Genomic DNA, 24,078 nt, shown 5'->3' with positions numbered 1-24,078 from the left:
TTTTTAGCTTTTCATAAATGTGATCGTCATCCCCATGGACCTGGGGTAAAACTGGGGTGGAAGAATTTTTTTGTTTCCATAAGACAATTTATTGGTTTCATTTAGGTAATAAACCTATCTAAGTTTGGCCTTGCTAGCTCCCTCTTTCCCTGCTCCTCTCAGAATGAAATTGGGATATTTGGGGATATGAACTCTGGGAATGGGAAAGTGGGCCTCAGACCATCACCTCATGCACCCAACAGGAGCCAGGTTCTCGTGCAGAGCCTCCTTAATCTTAATCTGCTTCTACCTGATGAACTCTACTGGCTCCACCTGATGGCTCCCTGAGACCCTCCCCCGCTGCAAAAGTCTTGCAGGCAATGTGTTTTCCTTGCCTGGCTCTGCAGAGGGTCTTCAAGGGTCTGCTGTTGCATTCATGGTTCTATCAGGCCTGAGAGTTTCCCTTGCTAACCTGGGGCCTTCTAACTGGCATCGTGGGCTCATCCCCACCTTCCACCCAACCTTGATGAAAGTGCATGTTCACCGCTCTGTGTATGAGGGTTCCCCTTACCCTCCTGTGCCATCCATGTGCAGGCCCAGACGCTCCCCTCAGATCTGTTATAGGCTGCTTTGTGTCCCACACCCCCAAATTTATATGTGGAAATCCTAACCTCCAGCACTTCAAAACGTGCCTGTAGTTGGAGACCGGGCTTCTAACGTGCTAATTAACTTTAAATGAGAGCATTTGGGTGAGTCCCAATTTAATATGACTGGTATCCTTATGAGAAGAGAAACCGTTTGGCTCAGTGGATAGAGCGTCAGCCTGCAGACTGAAGGGTCCCGGGTTCAATTCCGATCAAGGACATGTACCTTGGTTGCGGGCACATCCCCAGTAGGGGACATGCAAGAGGCAGCTGATCGATGACTCTCTCTCATCGACGTTTCTAACTCTCTATCTCTCCCCCTTCCTCTCTGTAAAAAAAAAAATAAAAAAATAAAAAAATCAATAAAATATATTAAAAAGAAAGAAAGAAAATGAGATTGACATAGACAGGTACAGAGGGAAGACCATGTGAAGACACAGGAAGAACATGGCCATCTGGAAGCCAAGGAGAGAGGCCTCGGTAGGAACCAACCCTGCTAACATTTTGATCTTGGACTTCCAGACTCCACATCTGTGAGAAAATTAATTTCTGCTGTTTAAGCCACCAGTCTACTGTACTTTGCTACAGCAGCCCTAGCAGACTACTACAGATCTAGTCTCCTCCTCCTGTAGACCAGAAAAGGGTGCTGGAGGCTCAATGATTGCACAATAATTATGTTTCTGTCTCTACAATTATGAAATCATCTTGGGTAGAAACCATGGTTTATACACTTCTATACTCCTAGGCCTACAAGTTTTATACCTAGCATGGAGGTTTTGAATGAGTGTCTGACCAGGAAATAGTTTCCGCTTTGTACAACCATCCTCAAATTTAATAAGATGGAGAGCGCGGAGGAAATATATCACTCTGTAAATAGTCCAGTATTAACTAATCAGTACCAGTTTCTTGTGGCATAACATGTCATGTGCACAATGATGTAAGCCATCTGCAAGTCACTGAAATAGGAAAGGACAAGCTTCCAGCAAATGTGGCCAGGGCCATGGGAACACTGAAACCCCGCACAGCTGACTGTAAACCCAGTGCCTGCTTTTGGCACTTTACCCAAAGTCAGTTCAACAAAACCAGAATACATTAAGACCTAGAATGTTCTGTTACTGCCATAAGTCCACGAAAATAGAGAAAACAGTAAGATATGTCTAAGGGTAGTCCACCAATACACCAATGTGTCCATAGAATGAGGACAGCAGGGTGGGCCAAAGAAAGGGACAATGCAGGTCAGAGGACAGATGTCAGAAAGGTCGTAAGTCCAGAAAAAAAATAGTAAAGTGTAGCTTACAGAAAATCCACCTCTTCACAACATAGTGCAGCATCCATGACCAAGGTGCGGAAGAAACGAAACTTCAGAAAGTATCTCCTGGGCCGAAACCAGTTTGGCCCAGTGGCAGAGCGTCGGTCTGTGGACTGAAAGGTCCCGGGTTCGATTCCGGTCAAGGGCATGTACCTGAGTTGTGGGCACATCCCCAGTATGGGCTGTGCAAGAGGCAGCTGATCGATGTCTCTCTCATCGATGTTCCTAACTCTCTATCCCTCTCCCTTCCTCTCTGTAAAAAATCAATAAAATATATTTTAAAAAAAGAAAAAAAAGAAAAGAAAGTATCTCCTGGAATCCAATGACTGAGTCATTCAACAAATTGGCTCTTCTGCAATTGATCTGTGGCAAATCAGGCTGCTTCCATGACCTCTGCAGCTCAGAGAGCGCTATTCTCAAAGTATGACTCTTAACATTGGCCAGAACAGTTGTTGGTTCATCATGTGCTTGGAATCATTCTCAGTCTCATCTGTATTAATTTCTATAATCCTCGCAATTACCCCATGAAGTAGGTCAGGGGTGGGGAAGCTTTTTCCTGCCAAGAGCCATTTGGATATTTATGACATCATAGGCCATACCAAAGTATCAACTTAAAAATTAGCCTGCTATTGTCATAATGGCTATTGTCAACAAATCAGTGAACAACAAGTGCTGGCAGGATGTGGAGGAAAAGGAACCCTCGTGCACTGCTGGTGAGAATGCAGACTGGTGCAGCCACTATGGAAAAAACAGTGTGGAGTTTCCTCAAGAAATTATAAATGGAGCTCCCATCTGACCCAGTAATTTCACTTCTAGGAATAAATCCCAAGAAATCAGAATACATGCTTCCCTATGTTCACAGCAGCACATTTTACAATTGCTAAGATTTGGAAACAGTCTGTGTCCATCAACAGATGAATGGATTTAAAAAACTGTGGTACATCTACACAATGGAATACTATGCTGCTGTAAAAGAAAAAAAAAAGAAATCTTAACCATTTGCAAAAGCATGGATGGACATGGAGAGCATTATGCTAGGAGAAATAAGCCATATGGAGAAAGACAAATATCACATGATCTCACTCATTTGTGAAATATAATGAACAGTGTAAACTGATAAAAAAAAAAAAATCGATCCAGAGACATAGAAGCATTCAATAGACTGTCAAACCTCAGAGGGAAGGCAGGGGAGGGGAAGGTGGGTAAGAAATCAACCAAAAGACTTGAATGCATGCATATGAGCAGGACCAATGGACACAGACAGTAGTGAGGTAGGGGCATGTGCTGGGGGCAGGAACGGGCAGGGAGAGGTCAATGGTGGGGGTAAAAGGAAACGTGTAAAACTTTCAACAATAAAGATTTTTTTTTTTAATCAAAATGAACAGAATAGAGAGCCCATAAATAAAATAGCCTGCTATATTTGGTCAGATATTTAAGTAACTCTCTCCTAATGCTTTGGCAGGCCCAAACCAAATGATTTGCAGGCCTTATAGTGCCTGTGGGCCAGACATTCCCCATCCTGGAGGTAGGTGCTATGATCATCCCTGCTTCACAGATGTGGATTCTGAGGTTCGTCAAGATTAAGTGACTGGGTCACCCCACTTGTAGGTGGCAGATCTGGTTAATGAATTCAGAAAGAGCCTTCCATCTCCACCATCACATACTACTGGCAGTGGTCAGCTTCACACTCCCATCAGGATAGCTGCTGGGACCCTACCCCTCTACACAGGTGTGTATTCAGTCACGTATATACACAAACATCTGCCTACCTAGCTACCATCTATCTATATAGAAAAGCATGAATTTGCCCAACACATTCCATTCCAATCTCTATGTCCACTGGTCTCTTTCTGGTTTTCTCTTTCAAAATCAGTGCCAATCCTTCGATAATGAGAAGCCCAATTTTCTCTTTTTTTTTTTTTTTTCTGTAAATATGTTTTTACTAGAGGCCCGGTGCACAAAATCTGTGCATAGAGGGGGGTGTCCCTCAGCTCCGCCTCTCCCTCTCCATTCTGGGACCCCTCTCACAATTCATGACTGCTGGTTCCCAACTGCTCACCTGCCTGCCTTCCTGATTGTCCCTAACTGCTTCTGCCTGCCAGCCTGATCACCCCCTAACCACTCCCATGTCAGCCTGATTGATGTCTAACTTCTCCCCTGCCAGCCTGTTTGCCCCTAACTTCCCTCCTCTGCCAGCCTGGTCATACCTAACTGCCCTCTCTTGCAAGCTTAATCCCTCTCAACTGCCCTCCCTTTGCAGGCTTAATCCCTCTCAATTGCCCTCCCTTGCAGGCCTGGTTCCTCCCAAGTGCCCTCCCTTGCTGGCCATATTGTGTCCACATGGGGGCAGGATCTTTGACCATATGGGGGCAGCCATCTTGTGTCTTGGAGTGATGGTCAATCTGCATATTACTCTTTTATTAGATAGGATGGAAGCCTGGTGCACAGGTGGGAGCCAGCTGGCTTGCCCTGAAGGTGTCCTGGATCAGGGTGGGGTTCTCTTGAGGCATGGGACAGCCTGAGTGAGAGACCTGTAGGAGTGAGAGACCTGTAGTGGTTTGCAGGCCAGCCATGCCCCCCCAGCAACCCAAGCGGAGGCCCTGGTATCTGGGATTTATTTACCTTCTACAGTTGAAACTTTTCTGCTGTCACCCTTTTTTTTTTTTTTTAATATATTTTATTGATTTTGTACAGAGAGGAAGGGAGAGAGACAGAGAGTTAGAAACATCGAAGAGAGAGGGTCATCAATCAGCTGCCTCTTGCACACCCCCTACTGGGGATATGCCCGCAACCAAGGTACATGCCCTTGACTGGAATCGAACCTGGGTCCCTTCAGTCCCCAAGCCAACGCTCTATCCATTGAGCCAAACCGGTTTCGGCTGCTATCACCATTTCTGTTTGGATTTACCTTCTATAATTGAAACTTTGTAGCCTTGAGTGGAGGCTTAGGCCAGCAAGGGCAGGCGGGAAGCTTGGCTTCCTCTGTTGCCTGGGAAACCCAAGCCTCCCTCCTGCTCTCTGTGGCTGTAGCCATCTTGATTGGATTTATTTGCATACTTGCTCTGATTGGCTGGTGGGAGTGGCTTGTTGGTGTAGCGGAGTAATGCTTAATTTGCATATTACTCTTTTATTAGATAGGATTGATTCCAAAGAGGAAGGGAGAGGGAGAGAGAAATAGAAACATCAGTGATGAGAGAGAATCATTGATTGGCTGCCTCCTGCATGCCCCACACCACAGATCAAGCCCACAACTTGGGCATGTACCCTGACTGGCAATGGAATCATGAACCTCCTGCTTCATAGGTCAACACTCAACCACTGAGCCATGCTGGCCACACAGCCTTGCTTTCATTATCCATAATACATTTACTTATTTGATCAATCTTCCTTTATGTAGCCAAACCTGTGCCATCCCTCTCCACTCACTTAATACATCAAATTGGAGTTTCATAAAAGGTCCCCTCCAACAAGTGATCATGATGGTTAAAAACATTTAGTAGCTGGCTCCCACTAATTTGGTTCTATAGATTCCTCTTACTGTGCATGAAAGTATTAATCTATTGTGAAAATATGTTTATTGAGTTGCTCAATATAACATGAAATACAGACTATTCAAAATAAAGTGTGATATTAATATCTCTACTGCCATTACCAAAATAATTCTTGTTTTCATTAATGTTTGTTAAAAAAATTATAGAGAAATTTGTATTCTTGATTAGTGTTAAGGAACAGCAGACAGTACCAAGTGAGAATACATGGAGCCAGTATTATAAGAACCCAAGGAGCCAGTATTATAAGAACCCAATAAACTGGGTCTACATATTTGGCACTTTAGTCACCTCCCTTATGTTACACAATATATAATACTCTGTATAGACACTGAGAAAGCTAAATGAATGTACAGAATTGCTAGTCATTTATCAAGTGCAACAGGTTAAGTTCATTTTTATGTTTGGGTTTTATTCACAAAGTATATAGAGATCTCTGGGGCAGGGGATACAACTTCCTTGAAGAACAATGTGTAAGTCCTTAAGGAATGTCAGGCTCCACTCATAGTCCCATCTCTCAACTCCACCGTTAGAACAATAGGTTTTTCTGGTTGAGTAAGACTTTGAGACACTATTTTCAGAGGGATCTGCAAATGTTAAACAGCATATGAGAATCAGTTCATGAAAAGGAAACACTGTTAACAACAGAAGCAAAGTAGATGAGATACATTAAGGACAATAACGCTTTACAAACATATAAAAATTACTTTTAGCATAATATATCTTTACTTCTTTGTACTTATTTAGTAAGTTGTCTCATCCTGGTCAGTTACAGCATTCATCAATACATTCATTCAAGAAAAACAAAAAAACAAAAACAAAACGAACAAAAATATATAGCACCTATTCTGTACCAGGCCAAAGACAAAACTATGTTTGGTTTTGGTTTAAATTTTAAATAAAAAGGATGTGTTTTTTAAATTTAAACCAGATTCTTAGGCATTATGGGAAAATATTTGGAAAAGCCAGGTAGAGTTCATTTCATGCATGTTGAAACTTGCAAATTAATCCTGAGTGCATATTGCATGTTTTAGTTACATGGACTATCCGCAACTTCTAAAGTCCAGCCACCTCTACCAGTGGAAACCTTCCAGTTTCATGATGGAAGAAGGTCTTTGTGAAGCATTGTGCCTGTTTTCTAATACCTCCTACGTCCCAAGTGTAGTGTAAATAGTGAACTTCTGAAGACCTATAAATTCCTTTGACTAATTTTTTAGCTCAATTTTTACCCAGGCACTTTTTCAGTATTGGGGGAGCCTCCAACACAGTAACCTTCTGATCTCAGTTCACTGAAGGGCAAGAAAATTGTCATGGAGGGTGAGAAGCACCAGCAATAGAAGACTGGAAGTTTTCGGGGAGTTTCTGCCCCACCCCAGGTGTGCCAGAGACCCATTTCCTCTCAGGGCTGAGTCCCTCATGTGTATATACTTACAGGACTATTACACATCTGCCTAAAACCACAAATAAGATGGAAACTAGCTCTATCTTCCTCTTCCCTGAGAAAGCTTACTTAAGGAGCTGCATAATAAACACACGAGTCCTAGAAATAAGCGTTACTATAGGGCCTTGTTTGGTATGAATCAATGGCAACTATTCTGCATGTTCCTCAAAGAAGAGACTCCAGATCTACCTATTAATGTAAAACCTTCCTATTTTGTAATTTCACTTCAAGGCATATGTATGTAAGGCACATTGTTAAATTTTTCAAATTAAATTGATTAAAATTTGTATCCAAGAGCTGTAAATCACTCTTTAAGCATTTCCTGTATGACTACAAGGCACCATTGGGAATTTATGAAAAGATTAAAATGATATGCTAGAATTAAAGACATTCTTATGTACATAAAGAACCAAACTGGATAGTTTAATGAAAAAGTATTAGGTTAGATAGTATGAGTGATGATACCAGCTTGCAGTAACAATAACATGGCATAGGAAAAATGGCCTTTGGACTAAATGGGAAAGACTTCTGGAGGGGTTTTGGGAATGAACTTAGACTTGAAAGATGAGAGGAGAATGAGAAAAACATCATAGAGTTCTTATTGTATGTAAAAGGAGCCCAGTTTGATCACAGCAGGGCTCCCAGAAAGAGGGGTGAAGTAGCCAGGATGGCCCTGGAAATCAGACAGAAATGCTTTCATCGGTGATTCTCAACCTTGACTGCACATGAGAGTCAAATGTGGAGCTTTTAGAGCCACAAAAGATTAACTATTTTAGTATCTGAGATGACTTAGGCATCAAGATTTTTCATAACTCTCCACTTATTTTGTTGTACAGCCAGTGGTTGAGAACCACAACTAACACAACAGCTTCTGTAAGTTCTAGTGGAAAACAAAAGGTGTTTGAAAGTCATGATTCAGTTATCACTATACAGTTATCACTATACTATGCACAGCACTTTCTCTTCCTTCCAGTGGATGTGAAACTAAATTTAAGCTTTTCTCAAAGGACTCTACATCATCATATCATGCTAACTACATTGACTCTAAATGGCCTTTATAGCTGGATATTTATAAAAACACAGGCTAAGCACTCCAGACTAATGGGATCTTAAAGGTCACAGATGACTCCAAATAGAGAATAAATTATTAAACAATATGTGAACACATTCATACATACATATGTATATAGCATACACACACACACACATCGGTTTTTACAAATTTCCCAATAAAGCATTGTTTTGGCAGAGTGGTAACATGTTAAGTATCTTACCTGTGTTTCTTTGCAAGGTTTAAAGGAGAAGTTCTGTAAAACTCGGACGATAGCAATTTTTATGTTCATGAGAGCGAACCTCATGCCAATGCAGTTTCGGGGTCCAGTTCCAAAGGGCATGTATGTGTAAGGATTTATACTGTCCTGGTTCTTCTTACTGAACCTGGTTCCACAACAATAGATTAAAACGATTAATAAGACATATACACCATAATAGCCACACGTTTGAGGTTCTAGTACACAGGATACTCCAGTGGGCTAGTCAGTGAGATTCTGCTCTGGTTATTTTGCTGTGAGAAATATAAGCTAGAGACCATTTCCATTCCCCTTACTCTTTAGAAGCTTTCGGTTTCATTGAAGAAAAAATATGAATGCTGTTTAAAAGAAAATTTACTTTTAAACACTAAATTACATTCAGGATGTTGAAATATTCACACACTAAAGGTAAGAAGGAAATTAAGGAAAAGAAGGTTTCTTTCTTCATCGAACTCATGCTTGTCACATGCTCATAAAGGAAGGAAGCAGGAATAATACTTCCTATTAGTAATTTTTTCCTTCCCTTCCCTTCTTTCTCCTCCTCTCCTCTGACGTCTCCCCTTCTGCCCCCCCCCCCCTCGTTGAATAGCTTAAATCAGGTGGCTTACATTGGCATATGAGGCTCCTCTACTCTAGTATGATCACTGATTTCCTTATGAATCTATTTCACTAGCCTATAAATTTTCTGAAGGGTAGATCTATGATTTATTCAAATTTAGCTCCTCAATATTTTATTATTTTAAGGAAAAATATGTATTTGGGGAAAGTGATCATGGCATTGTGGTTATATATATTTTAAGAGTTCTTATATTTGGGGGAACATTGAAAATATTTACAGATGCTTTGCCTTAAGATAATGTGGAAATCAGGAGGGGGATATCGATGGCATGTTTACAGAGGTTGTATTATAAAGTTGTACAACTGAAATTATTATAATATTAATCAGTGTTAATTCAATAAATAGAATTAAAAATGAAGTACAGGAAAGGTCTCCGATTTCATGTTCATGAAGCTACAAGGAGGGAAACTGCTGAACTTGGAGAGGTTTCTTTGCAAGGTTTGAAGGAGAAGTTCTGTAAAACTTCTTGATGATAGCAAGTTGCTAGAATGAAATTGTATGCCCTGGTAGCTAGCATCCCATTGGGGCCCCGTTCCAGAAAACAGAGGACTTGGTCAACTATAATAAATTTCTTCAACAAGTACTACCCATGTTTCCCCGAAAATAAGACATCCTCTGAAAATAAGAGCTAGCATATGGAAAGATAAGACATCCCCTGAAAATAAGACCTAGTGTAACTTTGGGAGAAAAAATTAATATAAGACACTGTCTTATTTTCGAGGAAATAGGGTATGTGTAGACGCATGCTAGAAATAAGGACACCATGGCAAATGAGACAAGGTCCATGCCATTAGAGATCGTATAGTTGTGCTAATAAGTCTAGATCCCAGGTAGTGCCCTCAATAGTTCTTTCCAATTTTGCTCACCAATACAATAAATGGGAAGCATCGGCTCTTTCCAGAGTCTAAGCTGTGTCCAAAGCCAAACTTGGCTCTGAATTTTCAGAACATGCTAACGATCCCAAAAGAGGGTCTAGAGAGCAGATACCTTCCCTTTGGAAGAGTCACCAAATACTGAGAGGAGGAGGAAGCTGGTCCAGGACTGCAGCCAAAGACAGACCAGGGAACCTTGAAAATATTTACAGATGAAAATATTCACCCCTACCCTTAAGTGACTGCTTAAACCATCAGGGGTGAGGACCTCTCAGGCTGTCAGCTTACACTCTCCCAATAATGCTAAAGGAACAGCAGCCAATGTTTTTGAAAAATAGAATGTGGAAACATTGGAGGTAAATTCACAGATTAAAGAGAACAACACAGGAAAACTTAAGGAAAAAAAGCCTCTATTTCTAAAATCTTTAGTGATTAAGTAAATTATGCCATATGTATACAATCACATATATACCTGTATAAGGTGGTGTTTTATACATAGGATGTAGTTTATGGTTTACTGTTAAAGTAGTATAAAATTATTCTAATTTTTAAAAAATCTACATATGCATAGAAAATGTCAATAATGACATACATCACATTATTAATGAGGCCTATATTAAAGTTTTTGGACTATAGACAAATACAACTTTCTTTAATCTAGAGACTGTAAAATAATAATCACTCGTGTAATAAGAAAAACTTCTAAAAATATAGGTATGCATAGAAATGACTGTACAACCACATGTTCGTCATCTATACTAAAAGACGTCAGAATGTGCCCAACCAGCCTGGATGGGGTTCCCTTTCTCAGGGGCCCAGTACCTTTCAGGACGGAACTCCTCAGGCTCTGACCAGTACTTTGGGTCTCGTTGAAGAATAAAATTTGGCACCATCACCACCGTCCCTTTGGGAATGAACACCCCATTGACTTCCACATCCTTCTTACAGACCCTCTCAAGTCTACTAGCAATTGGGTATAATCTGAGGGATTCATTCACCACCATGTCAAGATACTCCATCTGTGCCAGGGCATCATAGGTGGGGGTTGCCTGGGAAGAAAGAAACAGATTCTGATAAACTGAGATTTGAGATCAACTTTCAACTCAGTCTATGTAGTTCTATAGAAATGTTAGGAGCTCCAAAGAATAAGTTATTTGGGTATAAAAACCTTAGGATTTATAGACATTTTAATATCTATCATGTCCTTTGACCTGCTTAGTGGCCCACTGAGATGTGTGGAGTAGTTATGACTATGGGGGACGTTGGGGACAATACCCTAAATGGGACCAGAAATCCCTCATCTTACCAAATAGTGATTTTTTTTTACCTCATGTGACTGATAGACTATGGCTCCTCCTCTTTGTCTTAATTTCTTAAATGAAATATGCTAAGGTCACTGTTTGTTTTCAAAAAAGAGGCCACCCTTCTGCACCAAGAAAAGAGAATGTGTAAAAGAGCAAAATCTCAACCTGACAAAGTTTTTTAGTTGAAAAATCCAATTTTTTATATACATATATTTTTTTATTGATTTCAAAAAGGAAGGAAGAGGGAGAGAGAGAGAGAGAAATATCAATGATGAGAGAGAATTATTGATTGGCTGTCTCTTGCACACCCCCACTGGGGATCAAGCCCGCAACCCAGGCATGTGCCCTGACTGGAATTGAACTCGGGACCCTTCAGTCTGCAGGCTGATGCTCTATCCACTAAGCCAAACCAGCTAGGGCCAGCCCTTTAGATTATATATATAATTTGGAGAGAAAAACTATATAATGTAGAATTTATAAATAACTTGATGAGAAACAGGTTTCTTTCTAAACCAAATAGGGTACATGAAGAGTATGATGGGACTCTAGCTACCAGGGCATACAATTTCATTCTAACAAAAGTTATAAAGAGGTGGCACCCCACTCAGCCTCATGCTGCCTTGGTGGAACAGTCTCCTAGTTGTTGCTTCAGAGTTTGACTGTAGGCTGTGAAGATCGCATACAAGCCTCTCCAGCCCCAGAGGCCAGTCTCTTCACACCACAAAGACTTCCAGTTTTGTGAGGATTCTGAAAACAATGTGGCCATACAGTATGTGGTCACCACTTGGTGTTATATTGAAGAGTCAATATTGTAGAGGTTAAAGGTTTGGCTAGTGGCTTCTTCACCACTAGCTATATGACTAGTGTATGGAAGTTATTTCACCTCTCGGTACCTCGGTTTTCTGATATGTTACGTGGAGATATTTAGAGTTAGCACTTCATAGGGTTGTATGGCAGGGACATCACTGCTCACCCAATATCCCATGTGGTCTCCACATCTCCCCGCCCACTTAAAGCTAGGGGAAATGAGCTATGAGAATGGGCTGTGAGCTGAGGTGACATATGTTAATTGGAAGCCAAAACACTTGAAAATCCAGTGAGCAACACTCTACTTCTTTATTCCCCAACTAAGATGAAGGCCTTGTGTTCCAGAAAGTACAGCTACAAAAAAATGGAGCCTTGCCCTAGCTGGTTTGGCTCAGTGGATAGAGCATCAGCCTGCGGACTGAAAGATCTTGGGTTCGATTCCAGTCAAGGGCACATGCCTAGGTTGTGCGCTCGATCCCCAGTGGGGGGCGTGCAGGAGCCAGCCAATCAATGATTCTCTCTCATCATTGATGTTTCTCTCTCTCCCTCTCCCTTCCATCTGAGATCAATTAAAAAAATAATTTTTAAAAAGAGAAAGTGGGGCCTTTTTAGCTTATATTTCTGAGTAACTATGTGGAGCAGAGACCCCCATTCCTACCCTCCTCTAACAATCCATGTTGTATATATAAATATGAGAAGTAAACTTTTCCTATGTAAAGCCATATAGATTTCAGGACCAATCTGTTACCAAGGCATAAGCTAGCCCAGTGGTCGGCAAACTCATTAGTCAACAGAGCGGCAACATTGTGGCTGGCGAGCCGCAATTTGCCGACCACTGAACTAGCCTATCCTGGTTAATACAGAATTTGTTAAGATTAAATTCATTTATAAATACAAGGTATTTAGAATAGACATATATAGTAAGGAGCAAATGTTTAGTTATAGTGTTGTAATTATTACAAAAAAAAAGAAAAGAAAAAGAAGCAGCAGCAAAACACAATGATTTAGCTAGTCTCTGTCTCTTAGTGACCTTTCCATATTATCGCTATCAAAAGAATGCCAATGTGAGTTTTCCCTGAGAAGAAAGATAATCTCGAATTAATAGGTTCTAAAATCTTTTCCTTATATCTGAAAGACCTATGACTCAGAAAGATCATCTAACCTGTCCAAATCCATAGTCTACCCTATGCTCTTTCCTGTATGTCAGGCTTCTTCTAGTCTGGCATGTTTACCCAGGGTGGTAGATTACACTATTTGTGCCTGTTCCAACCATTGTTATCATCCATGCCCTTAGTCATCTAACTTTGTGCCCTCCCATTATGATGCTGGGCGTGGCCATGGTGCATACTTTAAATCAATGGAATGTTGGCTAAGTGTGATGCAAGCAGAGTTCTGAAGGGCACCCATATGTTTGGGCTTATCGGTCTTTCCCTCTGATACTGCCTGATAAGAACAAGCCCAGGCTTCCTGTCTGGAGCAGGGGAGATGTGGAGATCACGTGTGAAGCTGGTTCACCCAGCCGCTTAGCCAAGGCCAGCCTAGATCAGCCAAGAGCCAGACTAAAGCCAAGTCCAGTCAGTATCAACACAGATAATTATCCAGACACTTGAGCAATCAATGTTTATTTGTTTATTGCTACTGAGGGGTGTGTTTTTTCCATTCGATATTATTGTGATAACAGTTAACTGCTGTGCCAACAAAAGCACTTTGTCCAAGATCTTATAATCTGTGAAAAGTACACATTACCTATATTTCCTTGTTTTCATCACTTTACATCCTTCCTAAATAGCACAGATGAAGAACTGATGCTTATGCTCTTTGCAAAAATTATCCTATGAAATGGTGAGTGAGCATTCTTGCTTAGGTTTAACTTCCTCCCTCCCTCTGCAGGTATCGTCCACTCACCTTATTGGGAAATGTCGCCTCAATCTCCTCTTGCAGTTTCTGCTGCGCATCAGGGTGGATGGCCATAAGATACATAAAGAAATTGAGAGCACTGCTAGTGGTCTCATAGCCGGCAAAAATAAAGATAACAGATTGGGCGACGAGCTCCAGATCGGACAAGGCTAAGAGGAAAAGAAAGGTCACTGTAAATCTTCAGTTTAGATTATGAGAAATCCATATGAAACTCCAAACTGCTAGGAGAAAAAAATGGGAATTCAGATCAAACTAAGGGGAGTTATACTCTGACGTGTATATTGCAGATCCAGAAAAAGGAAAAGAAAAAAAAAGTCTTAATCCAGCTTTTCCAAAGGTCTACACTAGGGGTGTCGAACTCAATCAGAGAAGCGGCCAAAATCTAAAATCCAGCCTAAATCGCGGGCCGAATGGTTTACTGAACAGTCATAAACTGTCATTGTGATGGAAACGCAGCGGAGTGCAGTGATGACAGCGCGGTGCGGGCCACATTGCAAGGCCTGGCGGGACGGATTTGGCCCGCGGGCCTTGTGTTTGACACATGTGGTCTACACTATTCTTGGTCCTTCAGTATGCAGGATACATCACTCTCATCACTATCTCAGCTGTGTAATTCCACAGCATGTTATTGGAGAATCTTACAAGTAGTTTAGCTACAAGTAATATGGGATAGCATTCTCCCCCAGGAAAACTTTAAATTATTCTTTAAAAATTTGAGACAAATTTTAAATTTGCAATTTCTTTGCATACTAAAGTTTATGCAAAGAAAAATTAAAGTATCTTTCTTCTAAACATGTTTCCAGGAACTTAAAAGAACAGTAATTGGCTACAGATAAGTTCTTGTACTCAGTGTATTTACTGTCTATGGACCCGCAGCATCAGCAGTATCTGGGAGTTTATTAGAAATGCAGAATATTGCCGAGACCAGTTTGGCTCAGTGGATAGAGCATTGACCTGCAGACTGAAAGGTCCCAGGTTCAATTCTGGTCAAGGGTATGTACCTTGGTTGTGGGCACATCCCTGGTGGGAGATGTGCTGGAGGCGACTGATTGATGATCCTCTCTCATCGATGTTTCTAACTCTCTATCCCTCTCTCTTTCTCTCTGTAAAAAAATCAATAAAAATATATTTTTAAAAAAAGAAAGAAAGAAAGAAAGAAAGAGAGAAAGAAAGAAAGAAAGAAAAGAAAGAAAGAAATGCAGAATATCGAAGACAGCAGCAGCAGGAGCTTCCTTCAGCCAGGAGGAATGGAGAGCTGTGGCTCTCCACTGTTGGGCCGGATGGTGGTGGTTCAGAGAAAGAAATGGAACCACAGAGTCCTGCTGATGCTCAGACTCCCAAAACTCTCATCCTGTTGCCTTGGAGTATGGTCAAGAAGCATATTATCTATAAACCAAGAGTTATTGCAGTAGAACCATGGTTTCCCTCTGTGACTGATCCCCAGTTGGGTGCTTGGAGGGAACCCCATGGAGGTCAGAGGTCACCATTACAGTGAGGGAAAACAAAGCCCACCTCCAAGCAACAAGGCTTTACTGTCTTACAAAAGCCCTGGAGGTCAAATCTGGATCACAGAGGTAAAAAACAAAACAAAAAAAAACACAAAAAACCTCTTCAGAGGAGCTGTTATAGTCAGATATAAATGTGAAGGCAAAGGAGAACAGCAAATGCCACGAATAACTACAGAAATGAGGATGATTGAAAGAAAATGAAAAATCCCCAAAAGCAAGTTGGAACTCATGGGAATATGTGATATAAATGACAGATTTCATGATTGCAGTTCTGTAAATACTCAAGAAAATGCAGACAGGCAATTCAATACACTCAGAAAACAAATCAATGAACAAAATGAGTACTTTACCAAAGAGATTGAAAGTTTTAAAAAGCACCAATCAGAAATCCTGAAAATGAAACACGCAATTAAGGAGATTAAGAGTAAACTACTGAGCATAAAAACAGAGCCAAGAAGATAGAGGAAAGAATTATGGCATCAGAAAAAGCAATCCTGCCAAAACCGGTTTGGCTCAGTGGTAGAGCATCGGTCTGTGGACTGAAAGGTCCCAGGTTTGATTCCAGTCAAGGGCATAGACATTGGTTGCGGGCACATCCCCAGTAGGGGGTGTGCAAGAGGCAACTGGTCAATGTTTCTCTCTCATCGATGTTTCTAGCTCTCCTCTCTCCTCTCCATAAAAAATCAATAAAATATATTTTAAAAAGAAAAGAAAAGAAAAAGCAATCCTATATAATAAGAGAGGAATATGCTAATTATCCATTATGCCATGAGGTGTAACAACCGACCACATAACTACACCACATAACTACGGGGTCTTGGATTTGCAGGGGGTGGGGCAGCAAACTACAAGTGGGCGGCGGAGAGCTACAGGAGAGGGCAGGGCTATGAGGGTGGGGGAGAAATACTGGGGGAGCTACAAGAGGGCAGGGCAGCAGGTAAAAAGCTATAGGAGGGGGCAGGGCAGCGAGCTACTGGCACACAGATTCGTGCACAGGGCTACTAGTATTAGAATAATGAGCATTCCAGAAGAGGAAGAAAGAAGAGAAGGGAGAGTCTATTCAAACTAATAGTGGCCTCCTTTTTTATCTTCTCCTGAGAGAATAAGCATGGTTAAGATCTAATCTATTTGTGTGAGAATGAATTAGGACCTTTTGATACTTAGAGCACTGAAGTAAACATGGTACTTCCCACAAAGTTGTAATTCACAACTAAAAACAAGAAAGGTCTACCGAGTTCTGATTTTTCAAACATTATTTTTATGATGCTGTTGGGAGTAAATTCAACTATTAAATTCCTTTCCCCAGTTAGGATATACCCCATGATATCCAAAATTTAGAGCTGTGCTGCCCAATAGGTAGCCACTAGCTATATTTAGTTAATTATTTACATTTTAATTAAAATTAAGATTCAGTTTTCAATTTCATTGTTTACATGTCAAGTGTGTAATAGCCACATGTGCCTCGTGGTAAATCTATTGATATAGAATATGTTCTCTTTCATCACAGAAGGTTGTATTAGACTAGATACTAATAGATAGGGAGAGAGAAAGACATGTATACATAGATATGGATATATTTATAATGCTGTGCTGGAGTCATCTTATCCCTGTTCTTTAGAACCAAATATTAAATATTATGAAATTGTGTGAGACGGTTGTCAAGCCATTAGTAGTTTGAAATTAACTATGATGGAAGTATTTATATCATAGGAATAAACAATAATACTTGGATTTTTCTTTTTTGAGAGAAAATGTTTACATCACTAATTATGGGTAGATATAGAAATATTTATGTTTATGAGACCTGTGTAAATATATTTGATGTTCTTAGCCTTGTCTACTGAGACAATCTAGAAGTAAGGAAACCCTAGGAGCAATGAGCACTCCAAGATATGATTTTGGTTTCTAAATACCATTTCTCACTAAAATAAACAAGAATTCCTTGGTGAAATGGCTGGTTCTAGGGTTGATCAGGGGAAATAGAGAGAAATTTGGAATGCCTTGCATCAGGAAGCAAGAAAGTACTCAGAAAATGATAGGTGAAAAGGACACAGAATACTCTCTATACTCTAATGGTGGACATATCTATATATGTAAAAGCCTAAGCAACTGAACAACCAAACAACCAATTGCTATGATGTACACTGACCACCAAGCGCTCAATGCGGAACTGCCCCCTGGTGGTCAGTGCGCTTCCACAGCGGGAGTGCTGCTCAGTTGACCAAATCATCCCAGAGGCCAAAGAGCCCAGAGCAGCCACTCACTCCCTCAGTAGCCCTGCAGGTCCAATCTTTGAAGAACAGGCCAGGCACTGAAGATCTGATGCCACCAACATGATCCCGACAGCACCACCAACTTCCTGGAAGTCAGCCTTGGGCAGGTCAGTGGGATGGATCTGGATTCCAGGCCGTGGGCTGCCTACCACCCACCTAGAGGGCTGATCGTGTCCTGCTCCCTTCATCCCCCTTGTGTCGGGCGCCAGACACAGGGCTCAAAGCACAAGCCTCTCCTAATTGGCACTGACTGGGCACAAGCCCTCAGTAGGCACAGTGGGGCCAGAATGAGCAGGAGTGGCAGGTGGTGTTAGACTGCGGATGTCAGCCTGATCCCCACAGGCCACCCCAAGGGACCCCACCCATACACAAATTCATGCACCGGGCCTCTAGTGTCATTATAAATTTACTAGGGGTCCAGTGCACAAATTCATGCACCTTGAAAGGAACTGTGGACCACAAGGCTGCAGTGGGCACAGGGACAGGTCTTGGCCCATCTGCTGTGGCCCTGGGTCCCCTGTCTGCCAGCAGCCCCACTCCCACCACCGCCGTTCCCCCACACTGCACCAGCCCCACTTGCACCCGCAGATAGCATGGAGCAATTGGGGCCAGTACCAGCAGCGGATGCAAATAGGGCCAGAGCTGTCAGCTGGTGCGAGTGGTGACTGCTGCCCCAATCGCCCCTCAGGAGCAGAGGGAGGTAGAGAAACTCTCAGGGGCAATCAGGGCCTGCAGCTGCTGCTCACACCCGCCGACAATGTCGAGTGATTGGGACTGGAGCTGGGCACCGGCAGTGGGTACAAGCAGCGGCTCCAGTGCCAGCTGTGGGTGCAAGCGGGGCCGGCACTGGCAATGGGTGCAAGAGGCAGCTGCCAGCCCCTCAAGAGCAGGGGAAGGTGGAGAAGCCCTGAAGGGTGATTGGGCCAGCAGCCGCCCCTCGCACCCACTGACAGCACCGGCCCCACTCACACCCGTTGCTGGTGCTGGCCCTGGGCCCCAATTGCTCCATGCCAACAGCAGGTATGAGCGGGGCCAGCACCAGCAGCAGGTGTGAGCGCCTGGCAAGACTGCGGCATGTGGGAGCAAAGTATTTCCCCTAACCACCAGAGCCTTGCCCCAATGACAGCGACCAGCGCCTCATCTTGGTCTGGTGCCCCCACTTACCTCCACATCCCACCACAGCCGACGCCCGCCATGTTCTGTGCATGCCCTCTGGTGGTCAGCGCACATCATAGCGGTCTATTGCATATTAGGGTTTTATATATATAGAACATACAACACCAAGTGTGACTCCTAATTTAAACTATGCACTTTGGGTGATAATCGTATCAATGTAGATTCACCGACTGTAACAAATGGTACATTGATGTTAGGGATTCTGATAGTCAGGGAGGCTGAATATAGGTGAGGGGAGAAGGTTATGGGAAATCTCTATCCCTTTCACACAATTTTGTTGTGACCATAAAACTGCTCTAAAAAATAAAGTATATTGAAAAAATAAAAAGAAAGAAAATAGGACTCCAGAGCCTTCTGAAAGGGCTTCAGCGGACAAACCTGAGAGAATCTGACCACCAAACAAGAAAATAAAAAGCAAAACTTTATAGTAGATTAAACTAGTGAACACAATTTAACAAAGGGTTCCAAATTAAGGTCACCAATACTGTGGCAATGTGCTTCCTAAAGTGATGAATTCTCGATGCAAATTTCCATGCAGCTGGATGAGGCCAGAGAATAGATATTGGAAACAAGCCCCCAGAGATTCTGATGTAGGTGATCCACAGAACACTGACTTCAGGGCATAAAATTCTTGTTTATGGTGCCCTTCAAGCTTTGAATAAAGCTGTGCCCACATGCGTGTAGAAAGTGCCTCTGAGCATGTGTCTTTTTCAATTTGATAGAAATTCACAGCTGCATGAACATCTTCCTATACATTTTCGGAACCACCACTACCTCTGAGCCTCCCCATCAGTGGCCCTCTGCTTACCTTTATGGGAGTCTGTTTCTTTGGAATTCTGAGAGTTAATCATCAGCTGAAGTAAATCCACTCGGTGCTGGAAGCAGGAGGAGAAATTTCAATGACAAAGAGTCAACTTGTAAGACCAGAAATAAATCAGGAATGCCGTACTAGATTTCTTTCCTATTAATATAACCACTTCATATCTTTTTTAAAATTTTACTTTCCTATTACAGTTTACATTCAATATAATTTTATATTACTTTCAAGCGTACAGCATAGTGGTTAGACAATCATATACTTTGCAAGGTGTACCCCCCAATATTTCCAGTACCCACCTGTCACCATAGAGAATTATTACAATACTAGAGGCCCAGTGCATGAATACCTGCATGAGTGGGGTCCCTTGAGGTGGCCTGTGGAGATCTGGCTGAAACCCACAATCCAACGCCACCTGCCATTCCTGCTCATCCCAGCCCCACTGCACCTGCCCTTGACTTGCACCCACTCAGTCCTAATTGGGAGAAGCTTGCACCACTGCAGCAGCACTCACCAGCCATAAGCATATGGCAGCCATTCTGAGGGGGGTGGAGGGCCCAGGACACAATAGGCCCTCCGGGCAGGTGGTGAAACACCCTTGCCAGGCCAGAATCTGGAGCCATCCCACTGACATTCACACCGGTTGTTGGGAGCCACCTGGTAGTCACTGCCCAAGGCTGACTTCCAGGAGGCCAGTAGCGCTGTCAGAATCGTGCTGGCAGTGTCAGTCCGTCAGCACCTGGCCCATTCTCTGGAGATTGAACTTGCAGGACTACTGAGGGTGTGAGTGGCTGCCGCCGGGCTGGTGGGCCACTGGGGCAGGTAGGTCAGCTGAGCAGTGCTCCCACTGTGGGAGCACACTGACCACCAGGGGGCAGCTTCTGTGTTGAGCATCTGCCTCCTGGTGGTCAGTATGCATCAGAGCAACTGGTCATTCAATTGTTCAGTCACTTAGGCGTGTGTGTGTGTGTGTGTGTGTGTGTGTGTGTATACACACACACACACACACACACACACACACACACAAACATATAGCCCAGTGCATGAAATTTGTGCATGGGGAGGAGGTGTCCCTCAGCCCTGCACCCTCTCCAACCTGGGACCCCTTGGGGGATGTCCGACTGTGTGATCAGGCCTAAACCAGCAGTCGGACATCACTCTCACAATACAGTACCTCTAGCTCCTAACCACTCCTGCCTGCCTGCCTGATTGCCCCTAACCACTCTGCATACCAGCCTGATTGCCCCTAACTTCCTCCCCCTGCTGGCCCGATCACCCCCAACTGCATCCTCCAACTGCCGGCCTGATCGCCCCTAACTGCGTCTGCCTTGGCCCTGCTACCGTGCCTTTGTCCGGAAGGTCTCCCAATCTAATTAGCATATTACCCTTTTATTAGTATAGATTATTGGCTACATTCACTATGCTGTATAATATGGCCCCAGAAGTCTCACTAGTGTTGCCTGAGTTTTCAGTGAACTCATCCAGCTACAAATCCTGGAGAGCAGGATGTTTCCCTGAGAAAGATCCAGCCATCATGTCCAACAGCTTTTTGGCCCTCATGTTCTCTGCTCTTTGGCTTCTCTCACTTTGAACACAGCTTTCTGGCCAAAGAGATGCCTGCTTTCCTCTTGTCATACAGTTTGCTAAGAAAAAAGTCCCCGACTTCAATACTTTTTTTCTCCAGCCTTAATCCTTAATGAAAGGCCACATAACTGAATCATCTGACATTTGCAGAGTTCATCAGATGCTTTCCTGGGAGCAGCTTCAAATAGCTGCACCATCCCAGAACTCGCTGCAATGTTCAGTGTAATTCTGGAGTGCCAAGCCCTATCCCCGAAGCCTGCAGACGTGCTTGTGCTGGCCTCCAGGCCCATGACGGCAAAGCTGGGTTAGCCAGCTTGCAACCTCAATGCCCAGAGAAGACTACTGCCCTCTCCAGTCTCTGAGCAGGCTCCAGTTTAACATAGAGCACTCCCCCAGGGGCCTGATGGCAACTCCCACTGCAGGATGTGTACAATAAGAGGCTTGGAATTGAAGAGTGTTTGCCAATTTAAAACCTGGGAAAGTATGATACCCGGAAAAAACTTTTAAACAGTAATTTTTTATACTTTGACAATTTATTGAAAGGAAGTGGAAACTTTTCATCTCAACAATATTTATGCAGTGATATACTGACCTTTGTGCCCATTACTATATTACATGTTAGATAGTGTCTCTCTGACTCACCTTTTCTTTCCTTTCCTAACCTCCACCTTCTTCATTCCCCATAAAATGTTAGAACTTTCCTCCTGTAAACCTACAGTCCTTTATCTATCTAAAGGAAAAAAAAGTGCACAAATCATATGTATCCAGCTCAATAAATTATCAAAGAGTGAACACACTCATGTAACTACCACCAGATCTTACCTTTTGTTTATCTTGGAGGCGACTTTCTTTCATTCTTTTTACAGATTTTTTGAAATACTCAGTGACACTTCTTGGAAACAGAGTAATATTAAATGCTTCAAAAACTGGGCCAAGGAATGGAAAGAGTGCTGTAAGAAAAAAAGAAAGCATAATGAAAATACGAAATGTGCCGAAGCCGGTTTGGCTCAGTGGTAGAGCGTCAGTCTGCGGACTGAAAGGTCCCAGGTTCGATTCCGGTCAGGGGCAAGTACATTGGTTGCGGGCACATGCCCGGTAGGGGGTGTGCAGGAGGCAGCTGGTCGATGTTTCTCTCTCATCGATGTTTCTGGCTCTCTATCTCTCTCCCTTCCTCTCTGTAAAAAATCAATAAAATATATTGTATATATTTTTAAAAAGACGAAATGTGCCGGGAGCAATTATAATTTTCTCTACTAATGAGACGAGTAAAAGACACCAGGCTTCTCGACCAGGAGCCAGTCCCTCTCAGCCCTTTGCTCAGACTTCCAAGCCCAAGTCTGAGCAAGGGCAAGTCCACAAATAGGGGCCATCACTACAGCAGTGAGATCAGTGGCCCCTGCCCATCTTTTGGGTGACTAAAGAAACAGGATTACAACCCTCAACAGCTTTGCCTTTATCTATTAACTAGATTGTCTTTAAATACACCAGAGAAGAGTCTGACACTTTAGTTAATCACACTGTTCAAGAAATAGTAATCAGATGCACGTGCATGGACAAAGTGGAACACTAGACACTAAAATGTAAACAATGATTGCATGTGAGAGTTTAATTATAGGCGAGTCTTAATTTTTCTTTGTCTTCTAAAATAATTCTGAAAATTTTAGAAGAACTGTGCATTGTTGGAGAAAAAGGAACCCTCATGCACTGCTGGTGGGAATGTAGACTGGTGCAGCCACTGTGGAAAACAGTATGGAGTTTCCTCAAAAAATTAAAAATGGGCCGGGACCGGTTTAGCTCAATGGATAGAGCGTCTGCTTGGGGACTGAAGGGACCCGGGTTCGATTCCGGTCAAGGGTATGTACCTTGGTTGCGGGCATATCCCCAGTAGGGGGTGTGCAAGAGGCAACTGATCGATGACTCTCTCTCATCGATGTTTCTAACTCTCTATCTCTCTCCCTTCCTCTCTGTACAAAATCAATAAAATATATTTTTTTAAAAAATTAAAAATGGAACTCCCATTTGACCCAGTGATCCCACTTCTAGGAAAATGTCCCAAGAAACCAGAAACACCAATCAGAAAAAATATATGCACCCCTATGTTCATAGCAGCACAATTTACAATAGGTAAGATTTGCAAACAGCCTAAGTGCCCACCAGCAGATAAATGGATTAAAAAAACCATGGTACATCTACACAATGAAATACTATGCCACCATAAAAAAGAAGAAACTTTCACCATTTGCAACAGCATGGATGGAACTGAACAGCATTATGCTAAGCGAAATAAGCCAGTCGGAGAAAGATAAAATATCACATGATCTCATTCATATGTGAGATATAATGATCAACATAAACTGATGAACAAAAATAGATCCAGAGACAAATGGCAGGGGAGGGGGTGGTTACAGACCAGCCAAAGGCCTTGTATGAATGCATGTTAGCAAAACCAATGGACACAGACACTGGGGCGACGGGGCTTGCCCTTGGGGGTGGGAGTGGCAGGGGCAGGTCAATCGGGGGAAAAGGAGACATGTAATACTTTAAACAATTTTTAAAAAGAACTGTACATTGTATAATAATATTAATATATACCGAAATATATATTGTAAAAGAATTTATAGACCAGATAAAAATAATACAGAATATGTCTTTCAACCATAGGGGAATGAAATTAGAAATCAATAACAAAGAAAATTGGGGAACTCACTACTATATGGAAATTAAAAAATAATCTCCTAAATAACCCATAGGTCCTACAAGAAATCAAAAGGGCAATTAGGAAATACTTGGAGATAAATGAAAATGAAGAGAGAGCATACCAAAATTTATGGATGTAGCAAAAGCAGCACTCAGAAAGAAATTATGACTGTAAATATCTACATTTAAAAAGAACAAATATCTCAAATCAATAACCAAACTTTCCCCCTTAACACCAAGAAGAGCAAACAAAATCAAAAGCAAAAAGGAGGA

The 24,078-nt window shown here is 42.4% G+C and overlaps 1 protein-coding gene across 3 annotated transcripts in view; it reads right to left on the bottom strand.

Annotated features, from left to right (window-relative positions):
• Positions 1-5,866: 5,866 nt before the first annotated feature.
• LOC118703231 (cytochrome P450 3A12) overlaps positions 5,867-24,078 on the bottom strand; it is a 42,083-nt gene continuing 23,871 nt past the window's right edge. The window contains exons 8-13 of one of the 3 annotated variants that reach the window (XM_036410011.2): positions 21,931-22,058; positions 19,516-19,582; positions 13,739-13,899; positions 10,545-10,771; positions 8,196-8,358; positions 5,867-6,067 (exon numbers count right to left, since the gene is read on the bottom strand). In XM_036410011.2, the coding sequence (XP_036265904.1) occupies positions 5,972-6,067; positions 8,196-8,358; positions 10,545-10,771; positions 13,739-13,899; positions 19,516-19,582; positions 21,931-22,058 (842 nt within the window). In that variant the 3' untranslated portion in view covers positions 5,867-5,971. The remainder of the gene's footprint in view (positions 6,068-8,195; positions 8,359-10,544; positions 10,772-13,738; positions 13,900-19,515; positions 19,583-21,930; positions 22,059-24,078) is intronic. The other 2 variants (XM_045571638.1, XM_045571637.1) reach the window with 2 other exon arrangements.

The sequence above is a fragment of the Pipistrellus kuhlii genome, unplaced genomic scaffold (genome assembly GCF_014108245.1).
Source record: "Pipistrellus kuhlii isolate mPipKuh1 unplaced genomic scaffold, mPipKuh1.p scaffold_m20_p_4, whole genome shotgun sequence".
NCBI classification, from domain to species: domain Eukaryota; kingdom Metazoa; phylum Chordata; class Mammalia; order Chiroptera; family Vespertilionidae; genus Pipistrellus; species Pipistrellus kuhlii.
The sequence above is the reverse complement of the archived record's forward strand: the minus strand, read 5'-3'. Positions and strand labels throughout refer to the sequence as shown.